Source organism: Passer montanus, unplaced genomic scaffold (assembly GCF_014805655.1).
Source record: "Passer montanus isolate IOZ18808 unplaced genomic scaffold, ASM1480565v1 scaffold9, whole genome shotgun sequence".
NCBI classification, from domain to species: Eukaryota; Metazoa; Chordata; class Aves; order Passeriformes; family Passeridae; genus Passer; species Passer montanus.
In genome coordinates, this window is record NW_024374367.1 from 1018540 (window position 1) to 1032945 (window position 14406).

At 43.5% G+C, this 14406-nt stretch overlaps 1 protein-coding gene across 4 annotated transcripts in view; it reads right to left on the reverse strand.

Annotated features, from left to right (window-relative positions):
• MAPKAPK3 (MAPK activated protein kinase 3) overlaps positions 1-14406 on the reverse strand; it is a 53825-nt gene that overhangs the window by 8959 nt on the left and 30460 nt on the right. For all 4 annotated transcript variants that reach the window (XM_039695449.1, XM_039695447.1, XM_039695450.1 and 1 more), the window contains exons 3-6: positions 5288-5427; positions 4407-4471; positions 2103-2182; positions 554-677 (exon numbers count right to left, since the gene is read on the reverse strand). In XM_039695449.1, coding sequence (XP_039551383.1) covers positions 554-677; positions 2103-2182; positions 4407-4471; positions 5288-5427 — 409 coding nt within the window. The remainder of the gene's footprint in view (positions 1-553; positions 678-2102; positions 2183-4406; positions 4472-5287; positions 5428-14406) is intronic.

The following is a 14406-nucleotide window of genomic DNA, read 5'->3' on the forward strand; positions in this document are numbered from 1 at the left end:
CTCAAGACTACAATGAGTGCATGAAGGACAGTCTGCTGTGGCATTCATTACACAGTGCTTCAACATTGGACAAAATGAAGGAAAAATTCTGCTGTGATTAAGTCATGTTGGTTCTTTATTACTAATTTCTCAATTTGCCAGCTTAAACAAGTTTTACAGCTGAGGCAATACTCTTCTCTCTTATTGCTTTAATTTAAGCTACGGGAAGTTTAGCACAGAAATACCCAAATATCACAAAGCTCAATTCAAATAATGGCTTTTATTGCATCATTCAGAGGAAACATCAGGATTGCCTCATGTGTAATCAGAAGGAATTCCCTCTCTCTCCTTATGTACCTTCATTTGTATCTCCTGTGAAGGCATTTTCCTCTGCCACCAAGGCAGAAAGCAGGAGCATTGAACTGTACTGGAACCAGACTTTAGCTTTGGATTGGATCCCAGTTTAAATCCTGGAGGCTAACACTTCACATTGCATCCAGAATAGAAGATTTCCCACCCACTTCAAGGGAAAGAATGACTGAAACACAGAAGAAATGTGCCTTGGATAACTCACCCACATAATAAGGAGTGTAACAGGGGGTCTGCAGTGCATTTACAGTGGTTTCTTTGGCAAAGCCGAAGTCTGTGAGTTTGAGCACAGTATCTTTGTCTTTAGATGTGTAAAGCAGGTTTTCAGGCTGGAGGGCCACCAAAAGAGGATAAACAGGACAATAAAGAGATGTCTCTAATGAGCTGACAGGTCAAACCCACCACCACCATTTAGGTTTTCTTACTTCTTTCACGACCCCACCAAACACAGAGAAAGCTCCCTCCCAACAGGCAGCACTTTTCCTCAGACTAAGCACCAACATCCTTCTTAGCAAGGTTATTTGGGAGAGAAAACCAAAAAACCCTGTCCAATAGGCATCCAGTCTGGCTTCTTGAACCTCTCCCAGTTCCCTGCCCTTCCTGGGACTGATCTGTGTGTGACAGCAGCTGATCTGACATCACACTGTGCCTCAAGCACCCGAGGGGCAGGACAAGGGAAATCCTCAGCCAAAGCCCCCATGAGCAACTGACACAGCCCCATCAAAATTAACTGATACAGACACAGTCCCTTTGCTGCTCCCCCTCCTCTGTCTCCTGAAACCTGAGTTAATTCCACTCTGCTCCATACTCCATACAGACAGAAGTGGCATAGAGGGAAATACAAGCTCCTGTGCCCAAGAACAGGGACAACAGGGTATTTCCATTATTTCCAATTAGTTCAACTTGTTTCCCAGTTTACCCCCTGGTGACACCATGATGTGTCAGCTCTCCCTCCAGCTAAACACACAAACATCTGTAGAAAATCCAGCAGCTCAGAGCTGTGGAATTGATCTGATGCCTCAGTATCATTACAAGCCCTGCTCTCCTGCACATCCCATCCCCTGCTGTGTCCCTGCACTGGAAATGCCAGAGTGCAGCGAGCTCAGCTTTTCTTGTGCTGTGCACATCAGAGCATGAACACAAAATACAGCCCTGCAAACTCTATCAAAGCCTCACAAGAAGACTGGGGTTCAAACTACCTCAGTAAACACTGGCAGTAACTGACATCTCCCTATTTCCCCAAATATTCACACACTTATTAAGTGGGTTAAACGCATAAAATTGATATTATTCCTCCAAGAGTTTCCCCTTTTTCTGAATGGGGTTTTGCTCTTTGGGGTTTTTGTGGGTTTTTTTGGTTTGGTTTATTTTTTTTAACACAGGTATGATGCTGAAAGCAACTAATAACTGGCAAAGACTGCACCTAGAGGCATCTATGAGTTATAGATTCACTTGAAGGAATGCTATTTTCTTGCTAATTAATGGATTGCAAGTGGGCAGCACCTCTTTAACTAAGCATCTGACTATCATGAGATTGTTCTGCATTCCGTACACAACTGGAAGGCATTAGCACACATGAATATTCCAACCTTGGACTAGTTGCAAACTAGTGAGCAAATCCTTTCTCACACTGGCAGAGGAACAGGGACACTTTGGCCATCTGACTGCACTCCCAGTTCTGTTAAAATCACTGCTGCCCAGGATTTTTCCTGCCATAAGTTCCATCCCCCAGCCCACACACCTTGAGGCCTCACCTTGACATCTCTGTGTGCAATGTTCATGGAGTGCAGGTACTGGATGGCTGTCCCAATGTCTCTCATTATTTCAGAGGCCTCTATAAACACAATTTTAGAGAAAGGTCACATTAACATTCCCACTGAAATTCAGGGACATGCTTGGGAATGCTTATGGTTTACAAACAGCTTGCTGGAACATGGGGCAAGCATCAAGACTAGAGAAACCCTAAAATTAGCCCTAGCAGCTGTGTTTTGGGTTTGCAGGCACCAAGCCCCCGACTGCCTGGCTGCTCAGTCTCCTCCTGAGCAGGCACTGCAGCCCAACAGCTCAGATTCCTCAGGAGCTTGGAAATTCATGCTTTAATTTGCTCACCAAAAAAAGCAGCAAGAGCAAGAGCAGAGCAGGTACACAAGCAGCAACTGTTAAGAAAAGGAGCCCCAACAAGAACCTATCTCTGATTGTCCAGGACATGTCCTTGGTTGTTTGAGACAGAAATTTAACTTTCAGCTTCTAGTTCAGGGGGATGAGCTATCAGATTTGCTAAAAATAGAGCAACATAACAATATAGTAATTGTAGGATAGGTCACATCTTAATTCCTCCCTGTCTTTAGAAGTTTTTCATCAGGAGGAACAAAACCAACAGTTCTATTCAGCAAAGGCCAAACTGCCACCTTTGAAGCAATTTCAAAAATTTAACATAGCCCCAGTGGGAAATTCTAGTGGTGGAGTTACCTTGCAACAGCAGTGCTCTGGGAGTCTGGAAGGGTTCAGTTACACAGGGAGGGGTTTCAGAGAAGGGAGGAATGACATTTCCATGTGAGCATTATATCACATCTCCATTGACAGGGAAACAACAGAAACTTCAACCTGATCCTCTGGGCTCTGCATAGGCAGAACTTGTACTGCAACCTGGAATACTTTTTCACATGGCCTGAGAGTGAAACTGTACAATCTCAGACAAGGAAAATCAGAATGCAGAAACATTCCTATTCTTTGGGGAAAGCCTTGCACAACCTCCTCCTTCCTGGTCCTAATGGGAAGCTGAGGCTATACAAACAGGCAGTGAACCTGGGGAATCCAGTGGCACAGGGCTCATTTACCTCAGGAAAGAATGAAGGTGGTTTTTTGTTTAACCAGGTGATTTCTGTATTATTTTATTATTGTATTTTAAATACAATAATATAATAAATATTAATATTTATATAAAAATATAATACAATAAATTTATATTATTGTATTTTAAATACCGAGTAAGTATTTATGTTATGCAATGCTCTATAATGTAGAAAAGTAATGTTTTTAGTAGAATGCAGTTGCTAAAATTCATGGAATCAGTTTTCTCCCTGGAATTTGTATTTTAGAGAAGAACAAATAAAGTTTCTAAAAATGCTCATTTTCCCTGCACAAGTCTCTTAAAGGACTAGAAAGGATTCACCCCAGGCTAGGAAACACACAAGAAGATAACAGACTGGCCTCTACCCCAGACCTGCAAAATAAGTCACAGTAATTTGCAAGCTTGGGTGTGTATTTTTCTGCTTCTAATCATTTTGTCAGGCCAATAGTCACAAACACTATCACCTTACAAACAATAATGGTTTCACTCTGAGCAGAAATGAGCTCTTGTCTGCTGTGAGGGGACAAGGAGAACCATGGTCAAGCAGACCTGTGGTTCTCTGTCAATAACAAATAGCAAAGAAGATAAAAATGGCAAGACTAGTCTAGTGCAAGCTCTGTCCCTGCCTCATGGCAGGGCTTTACCCTTGCTCATTCCTCCTACAGACAGGCAGGTTTGTTTACAGTGTGGTTAATAACACTTCCTTTCAAGCAGTGCTTTAAAACCCTTGAACAGGAGATGTTTCATCAGATGTGATTTGCTCATTACACTCATGACCCAACAGTGTGCAGTGATGCTGCTTGAGGGACAGCCAGAGAGAGATCCCAGCAGGAGCTGCACTGATCACAGCAGAGGTGCTGTGGCACAGGACCAGGAATCAGAGCAACAGGCACTCTCGTGGTACAGAAATGAAAAAGCTGAGCAGATTTGTAGAAAGATTTTTCTCTAAACCTTCCACATTTTGCCTGAACTTGGCCAATTCTCATAATTCCTGGTTCTTGGGAACTTTTCAAAATCACTCTTCAAACACAGTGGGATAAACAATAAATAAATATTATATAGAAATAAAACAATAATAACAACAACAACAAACACCACCACAGATAAAATCAAAGAAAAATTCCTAAAAGGAAACAGGGGACAGAGAAATGGAGAAGAAAGAAAAAAATCTTTCACAAACTTTAGAATTGAACTTGCAATGTTTTACCTCTCTCAGTGAAAGCTTGGTCTCCTCTCTCCTGGATCCTGCTAAAGAGCTCTCCTCCTTCCATGCTGAAACAAAGAACACAAAACCCCCGCCTTATGTTAGCAGAAAGGACAAAATTAACACCTGCCTGTGCATCCATATAATTTCATGGAACCACAGCAGGAACAGATAAAGATTACAATCTGCCTCCTATGTCAGTGCTTCCTGAACATCACACTCACTCACATCAATGCAGAAAGCCATTCTAATATGGCATAAATAGAAAACAAAATAAGACCAGGGAGTTTCGATGCTTTCAGTTTAATGTACCCTGTCACAGGGAATATGACACACAAAGATGGGAAGTCAGATATGCTGGCACTGGAAGGCTGACAATAATCTTGTTTCATGTAAAGGGTGGAGAGGAAGAAAAAAAAGAAGCAAAGACACCTAAAAGAATTATTAATTTGTCCTCAGTGAAAAGGACAATAACTGTGGTATTGGAGACTAGGGAGAGAATAGGGAAAGTTAGAGTCAAAATAGCTACAACAAGACAGATCACATTGGATCATTGGATTTACATCTGAACTTGGAAGCTGATCACAACCAAAGCACAATGTATTGGTAGAGACATCTTTCAAAGGTGTTTTAATCAGTCAATGATTTAATGAGGACAATTGCTATGGAGCACAATGAAAGTTTATTTTCTGATAAAGGTTCCTCATTCTTCCAGCACACAGGATGGCTGGAGCAGCTGCACATTTCCTTATCAGTTCCATAAAGGGAACAAGACATTTCCTGTGCAAACCAAAATTGTGCTGCTGAGAAATCTCCCAAGTGCCACCTAAGCCAACACATTCTCCTACTCCCTCCATCCCTCCAAGGCAGTGCCTGGTCCATACCATTCCATGACAATGAGCAGGCATCTCTTTCCATTATGGATGTTCTCGTACACATCCAGGACGTGGACAATGTGAGGGCACCCCGAGGCTCGCCAGTGATACTCCACTTCCTGACGGGCCTTGGGGTTGTCGTACAGGAGCTGTGGAGGAAGAGCAGAGAGCAAAGTCAGCGAGGCACCATGGCTCTGCCAGCAACTGGCACCAACGTGCTCTGGGGCTCAGAGATGAGCTCCAGATGAGAAAACCTTATCCAGCCAAAGGATGAGAATCCATCGTGACATTTTCACCTTCTCTGGGCTGTCCAACTTGTTAGACTGAGAAATACAGAAACAATTGGTTCCTTAGAGCTGGAAGGGCCTTGAATGACAGTGAGGAGGGATTTTGAATCTGAGATGGAGACAGGTCTATCTTAGCCACTTCTGGATGGGAAACAGCAAATTTTTCTTATGTTTGCAAAACTTTCAACAGAGAATCCCCCTGCTAAGGACAATAACTCTCCCACCTGCCCCCAGCTGCTGGGAGAAGAGACTTTCAGGTGGGAGCACTGCAAATCCTGTAAGTAAAGTGAGATGTGAAACAATGAGGTCTTTTACTCATTACTCTGAATGTACTCCTTAAATACAACATACTTCTGACCCCACCAAGGTAAGAAAGGGACCTTTGGCTATCTAGATGCTTGAACTTTTTTCTGTCACATGCAAGGCCACTTTATTTTAAAGGCACTGATCTCTAGAAGGGCAGTGAGCTCTCATCCTTCCTGATCCTGCAGCCCCTGCACAGGAAGTGTGTCCCCTCCTGGCTGAAGCACTGCTCTGTACCTGACACCACAGCTGAGCTCTGTGCAGTAGGGGCACATTGCTGAATCGTGCCTGCTCCTCTCTGCCTCAGCTCTCCTGACACCACTAACACTTTGTGACAGAGACTCCCTTTCCTGCACATTTGTACAGCTCCTGCACAATGCAGCTGTGGTCTGAGTTTGGTATGGTATGCCCTATGGTAATAGTCATGGACATGATGGAGCAGCAACAAAACTGATGCTATATAAAGCATCGTTAAATGTAGTGAAATAGAATGAAAAACAAGCAAAGAACAACCACCTCTGATGTATTTATGTTACAAAAGGCCCACAACAACTGTTTTCAGACAGGCAAATAAAAAGTATCATTAATGACTATTAGGCCTTAGCCTGAAGCTCTTTCCACTCACATTTGCTATTAGGTTCCAGTGAAAACACAACTGCATGATAATTGCTGAAAACAAGAATTAACATGTAACCTGTCATTAGGGACCTATGAATCAGAGCAGAAAACTACTTCCATCCAATAGCCAAGATAAGCCATGAATAGTGTCACAGGCACCCTCAATACAGGCAAACACATTTTTGAAAGGTCACAGGAAGGAAGATGCAAATTCTGTTCTTCAATACAGACAATTTACATCACTGGGTAAAAAAATCTTACACCTCTTTGCTGCTTCAGCATCCCTTTCAGCAGAGCAGACACAGTAATGTGGCAGGAAAGGCCTGTAGCCCTTCATACAATGCTGGGGAAGGGCTTGGGAATGACTGGAAGGAGGGTAAGCTTGTCTTCCAGGCTGGGAACAGGAGAAGGGTGACAAGTGCTCCTCTGCTGAGGGCACATCTTTGTTTTTCTGTGAAGCACAGGACGGCTGCAGGAGGGGACAGGTGGGCTCAGGAGGGAGCTGGCCCTGCAGCTGAGTGTGCAGCTACACCGTGCCCACCCCGGGCCCCTCAGGCGGGCTCCAAAGCTCCCACATGGCACCAGATCCCAGCAGAGCCGGGGCTGCAGGAGCTCTCTGGCCAGGGTCACTGCCCTGGCAGCCAAGCTCCTTCTGCAGGGCTGCCATTCTGCACCCAGAGCACGCCCTTTTGGGATCACTGTCTGCCTCTTCCTTCCTGCTCCAGCCTGCTCTGGCCTCATTTCCAACAGAAAGAACTTCCTAAAGAGAGAGATGGCTCCAATTTGGACAAAGAGCCCGCTAGTGAGTCCAAGTGCTTTGCTCCTTTCAGCCACAGCCCATTCAGCAGCCTTTCCTTCACAGCCTCTGTGCTCTAGCTCAGTAGGACTGTCCATCAGAATTTTCCCCTCTGCCCTTCTGAGTTTGGGCTGCTGCCTAGAGGTCTCTTCAAAAGTTCATTAAATTATGTGTGCCACAAGAAAGCCCAAACAGCCTCAGGACTAACCAGGCCTTACAGTGTTCATTGTTTGGATATTACTGGATTAATGCCACCTCTGAGCAGGACACTTCCAAAGCTTCTCCTCTATCCTGTGCTACTGATCAGACATCCCCATTCTCTATACTAATAAAGCTGCACTATCATCTGTGTCTGTTGTGCTTGCACAGTGCACAGAGATGCTATTTTTCAGGTTTGTACCAAGTGCTTATGAAAATTGTTTCAAAGAATTCAACTCTCCCTCTCTGAAGAGCTTTTACAAGCATTTGGATGCACACAAGGATGCTGTAGTTTCTTTTCTCCACACTTCAAATAAGTTTTGTACACTTCGTGCCAAGACTGAATGCACTCACGTCAAGATGACACCTGGAGGAGCAGAGAAAGCGAAATTCAAAAATAAAGAGCACATACACATACCAAGTAACATCTGATGTACCAACCAACTGTTAACCTTTGGATTTCTCTTCTGAACTTGAAAAATAAATTAAATCTTCTCTTTTTGTCTAAAACTGGAAGGCAGAACTGTACCTTTTAAGACATTTTAGAGACACAGACACTTGTAAATGAAAGCCATGTAGGGTTGAAAACACCCATTTCTGCAAAATTTAGGTGACAATTTAGAAACACAGTCTAAATTTTAGACTTGTGATTAAATATCACAAACTTGCAAAGAACCTAAATGGATATTTTGCCATCTTCCTGAGCCCAAATAGCAACTATTCTTCTATTGCTGCAATAGCTTTGATAAGACTTCAACCAGGTTCCCTGACATTGTACAAAAGTGCAGAAGCACTTGTGAAAAAACCCAGAACTTCAGATCAGTTTTCCAGTGGTTTGAGGGAAGAGCAGCTTTGCCCTTAGGAGCCCCCAGTCACTGCCCTGAAGTTCCCTCAGGGCTCAGCTGAGTCACAGCATGTCACGATAGGCTGGGGGCAGGATCATGAACCAGCCCAATTTCAAAAGCACAAACACCCCAAGAGAAATGCTCCATCTCCCAATTTCTCATGAGAGCCGGTGACACAAAGCACAGCAGCCTTTGCACAGCTCCATGAGTGTGTGGTCAGACAACACAGTTTGCAGCAGGAGCTGCTCAGTATAAACTGGAGTTTTGCTAGCTCAGCATCACCAAAGCACTGCCTAAAAGCAGCAGATGAAACAGGGAGGTCACCAAAACCAGGGTGATAGATAGAAGATAAAGTACAGGATGTGATCCACACAACTGTCCTCAATATCTGAAAAAGCTGAAGAGGGAAAAGAGCAGCACAGAGGGAGTGCTCAGCCTGTTCCTGAGGAACAAGAGGGCAGATGCCAGCAGACACTCCAGGATGTGCTGCCAGTTCAGGGCCTGGGCAGGGCAGGGGGCCTGAACTCTTATTCTGGGGCATTGGCCTAGCTGGGGTTGGGGAGCACCTGCCAAACAAATTCTAAACTGCAGTTTGGAAGGCTGGCTCTGTGGAATTTCTTCCTGTGCAGAACTACTTGATAAAAAGGAAGAAAAAAAAAGGGGAAAAAAAAGTGACACAGTATCTTCTAATAGCCTTTCCATTGATTGAGTGTGGTATACTCAAGGAAGGACAGCAGGAGTCCTCATGCCTTAATGGTCTGATCTATACAGGAAATAACCTCAGGGCTCCAGGGAGTGGCAAGTGATCTTCTGGACACTGAAACTGTAACAACTGAGAGGGGAGATATCATGGGCAGGGGTAGGGAACAGGCTGAGGACAGGAAACAACCACTTCTCAGTACTTTCTCTTCAATATGCACTGCCAGATTACACAGATTCCTGTCAGACCTGCTCTCTGCTCCTTACATAGAGATTAAGACCTCCACTATGTTTTTTTAATTTGTTTTAAACTTCAGCAGTTCTTCCTAGTTCCAAACAGGAGCTGTGCTTGGATTAGAAGTGTTACAGGCTGAGTTCTCATCTACTCCATGTGCTACAATAAAGCAGCATCTGACACTGCAACCATGTCTTTCTTATATGCTCCAATTTCAGAATCTGAATTCCCCTTCACAAAACAATCAGTTTTATAATCTCTGTGCTATCTTCCTCACAGGAAGGCTTCCCATTATTAAAGAAATGGAACCTGCAGAAATGTTCAGTCCTAAGGGTCCTCAGCATGCAATACTGACATATAGGCACTTATATCTAGCTTATTTATGTCTCTAGCTGGGAAATAAAAGGTCTAAGGGGCTAAATGTAGGGACTTTTTTGCTTGTTTTCCTCTTTGTGTCTGGCTGTTACAAAAATGCTGAGTCCTACAAATAAGCCTTGGGAACTGAATTCACCCTGATGCACAGAACCTGACACCATTTGCAGCAGAGCAGTTCCTCCAGTCATTCTTTATTCAAGGGGGTAGATGGCAAAAAGAGGCTTGGATAATGTTTCTTTCATCCTCTCCCTCCCCTATGCCACTAAAAGAAAAGGGGAAAAAAAAAAAGGAAAATAAAAAGAGCTATCGCTATGGCTTTGAACGTTTTGTCTTTTATTACATCCTGATTATTTCCAATATATCTTCCAATTCAATGTTAACAATCTTTATCTGTTTCCAGATCTCTTCAGAAGGGATAAAGCCATCCTTTGTGTTAGAGCAGCCAAGGAGCTGAAATGATCAAGGTTTCCTTCCTCACGCATCAGCAGTGTGTGCCTGCAATGGCAGCAAGTGGGAATCCACTCCTGCAAGTCTCCAAGAAAGCACCCATTCTGTTCTTTAAAATGAAAGCAATACAACACACTTCTGCTGGAATTATTTAGTCCTGAAGCATCAGTCTAAGGGCTAAAACCAGGGCAGGCACAGGCAGAGAGTCATCTGTAAACCTTTCACTTTTCTGCTGTTATTTCAAATCCAGCTTAGGCTGTTGGAAATTAAACCTGCTTGGAGGCTTCCTTGAAACAAACTGTCACCCCAATTCCTGCAGAGCTGTCCAAGCTGCCACCTCAGCTCGCATTCCCTGGCCTCTCCATGGGGCTCAGACAGACAGCCATTCCCAAAGGTGGGCTTCTCCAAGCTAATAATAGCAGCAACAGTGGAGTAGAACAATTTTCCATCACGCCTGCCTGTGGTATCGAATCCTTTCCCTCACCTACTGAGGGTCAGGGCTGTACTGCCTGCACTGAAGGGCCTTTCTCTGCCCACCTCTTCCCTCCATTCTTCCAGTCTCTACTCAGCTAATCCTGGAAATGGCAGAAGCTGCAGCAGATCTTTGGGGCTTTGCCAGCACAAACCAAAGTGCAAAGGGCTCCAGGAGGATTCTCTGCACGTGGAGTCAGAGCCACGCTGAAATCAGCTCCCTTCAAATTCCTGACACACATGTTTTAAAGGGAAAACAGGAGAAAAGACTGGAAGGGACAAAGAGAAAAAGAACAGTTTAACAGAGAGATTTTTCTTTTTTCCCTAAGAGTTTGAGCTCTGGATGTACAGAAAGTCTGCTGAAGAACTTTGCTCACTCCTGTTTCTTCATCCCTAGAGAGCACACACCACATAAATATTATTTTGCTCCAAGCCTCTCTCTTGCAGTGAATCAACCAGGTCTCTCAAAAATAACTTTGGTGTGGTTTCTGAATTTTATTTATTGTAGCAGTACTTGAGTCACCACCAGGCACTCGCTATGACTCTACAACCTGAGGTAAATAAATGAGATATAGCACTATTAATGCTCTAATTACACATGCAACTAGCCATTCACTCTGCAAAGGTCAGCTGTCTTTGCTCATAAATGTTAGTGGGGATACAGGGAATGATGTTGAAATGGCAAGGCTGGGGGCCAGGATACATTTCAAAGGTATCCCCTTGCACATGTGAGGTTGACATAAAAGGAAGCACAAAAATGAGCCAAAATGCCCACAAAGAAAAGTGACTTCCCTGATACTCTGATAATCTTACATGGATGTATTTGAACTGCAGTGCCAAATATATGAAACTGTACATTCAATACCATGGGCTATACAGAGATTTAAATAAAAAGCATGCCTTGTATTTGGCTAGAACCATAATATTACTTTGTGTTTTAATACTGTGCTTGTTCTGTGTGGATGGAAAAATATTCCTACTGGCATTGTAAGATTCCAGCTATTCTCAGTTGTGACAGGATACAAACCAGCTGCATGTGGCTTCTGTTGTATTCAAAACACTGCAAATGGATTTTAGAAGAAAAATAAATCACCAACAGCTACTAACATGCTGCTACCAGACAGGAACAGCCTCAAACACTTGTTTATACAAGAATGCCTAGAAATCAGCACCTCTCTCTACCTTCTGATGACAATTTCTACCACAAAATGCTGTTTAGCCAGAACTGATAACTGCATTCAACACCTGCAGTCAATATTCAGCAGCTGGGGAGACCTGCTGTAAAGCCCTTTCCAAAACCCAGACATGCTAATCTGTGATTAAAATAATCTCTAGCTTTGCCACTATTTTCACTCTTCCTAAATTTCCAAACTGATGAAAAGGAAACCTAAAATCCCAGCTGAAAATGATGACATTTCTTACTTTGTAATTTTACTCAAGTGTCTGGTATGAGGTTTGCCTTTGAAAAGGGAAAGGAAAAAAGAGGAGAAAAAGAAAAAACCTCACCCCTCAATACAGACTTCACTCCTGCCAGCCATGAGTTAATCAATTCCGATAACAAGGAGTCAGCTGACTTGGCTTCAGTAATTTATACAACTCAATCCTTGGTGAGCAAAATGAATGGACCTTGCTTGTGAAACTTTGCTGTGTAAGAAAATTGCAGCAGTACAAAATACTGTGGCACTTCCTCACATCTTCAGCCAATCAAACTTTCCCTCTGCTATGACTTTAGCTATTCATAGAACACTGAAGTAAATTCAACACTACAGTCTTGATTTTCCAGGTGTCTAAAATCTTTATGCTTTGAATCAAAGCAAATAAAGGATCACTTAAAACTTGGAGATGAACCCTACGGCAAAGAGTTTTGACACCTGCCATAGTGAAATCTCCCACAATGAGGACACATCCTGCCTGTCCAGGACTCAGAGTTGTCTTGGGGCCAGTCTGAGACTGAGACACAGCTTTCCACAAGAACTAGGGCCATCACAAAAACCTCTTTCTATTTTCTGAAGTGCCAGTTGTATTTCCTTACCTTTGATGTTCTTCTGTGCAACGACTGTGATGCAGCAACACCTCCAGAATATACCAGCAGTTTTTGTGGCCATGAAATGGGCAGGAACAGTTTCTAAACTCCATTTAAACCATCCCTAATGCCCCCTCCTCCCAATAATGTTATCCCATGCCATTTCTGTTATATTTTGCTATATTTTTGTCTTACATCTCTGGGTTTTTTTTTAATAAAGCAAAAACTCCTTTACAGAATATCTAACTAGTAGTGATATTCTACACATGATTTCCACAGAAAGAAGGGAAAAGAGAAAATATAGATGTTATTCTGGGTGCTCTAATTTCAGTTCTAACTGCCATGAAAATCACCTGTACTGCTGTGTGGGACAGCAGGGCAATGATACCAACATTAGTAAGCCATGGCACAGCTTTGCTGGAGCAGGATGTGGCAGAAGGCACTGGGAAGATCTAAGTCTGATGCTCTCTTTCCTAGCCTTTGCTCTAATCAGCAGTATGAAAATTAACACAGATGTGATAATAATAAACAAGGTAAAAGCAGAAATTAGGAACATGTTTAATCTCATTAACCACAGATAACAGTAGCTCTGAGAGAAACCTGAGCTGTCCCCCAGCCTTTCTCTGTATTTTTTGCATGTGTGACTACAGTCATGAGGATTAAATCACTCAAGAACTCCCAGGAAGGCCTTGACAGAGGCTCTCTGGGTTGCCTGCTGGATTCCTGCTGTGGCTGTTTGCCACAGCAAATTTCTTTTCACCCTTCTCTGCACACCAGCCCCATTTTGGGACAGCTGACACCTCAATGAGCTTCCCCCCACACCTGCAGCTCTGTGCTCCTCCACAGCCCCATCATTTGGCAGAGAAATTCAGAACAAAGATACTGTCCTGTCATACCGCTGCCCACACACCTAAACTCCCTTTTAGCTGACTTCCCATCCCCTTCCACATGAATTTCAGGCTGCCATCCATGCATGCAAAGCTTGGCAATGTGCCATCCCAGGCCAGCTCTTTCTCAGAGCTTTTCTTCCTCGACTTCTCCTTCCTCTACACCCACATTTGTGCATTCTGTCGCATGACCAAGCAGTGTCTCTCTCCTGCTGCACTGTCTGTCTCAAGTACTCCTAAATCATCCAAAGGACCCAGAAATAAAACTCTCAAAACTCCCTTCTCCCATTCCATGGGGCTCATCTACTTTGTTTAAGCATTATCTTAAGGGGAGACTTGCTAAACGACATGGGTGGCACTGACAGCAGCTCCACGTCACGTCTCTGGCAGCAGAGATACCGAGATCTGACCCAGTTCTTGGGAAGCTGACTGGAGTGACTCTGGCCAGCACAACATCAAACACTCAATCCTAAAAGCTGTCACCTGTGGCAACTTAACTCCTCTGCAAAAATAAAGCAAAGCCCTAAAGCCTTCAGCAAGGACATCTGTAAGATTTCTTTAGTGCTTCAAATCACTGCTCTATGTTTTCACACTCGTGTTTGTGCAAGCTCTGCCGTCGGCATTTTCAAGCAAAGATCTGTATCTGTTTCTAAGGCACAACTCAGTACACAGCTCTGTGGATGGAAGCTTAATGGTCCTCCAGGCATAAAGATCCCTGGAACTGCTTATTGTGTACAGCCACGACATGACAGAATAGTGTGACTGTGAACAGAAACAAAACTCTGCGGCATTCAGCAGAGCTAGAAATGCAAAGGAAGCCATTAAGAGAAAAAGTAGATTGTTCTCCCAAGAGTTCTTGTCCTTACTTTGTCTGGATATATGTTCTAAAGCTAAGTAAACCAGTACACACGAAAAGCAAGGAAAGAAAAGAAAAATACTCCAGG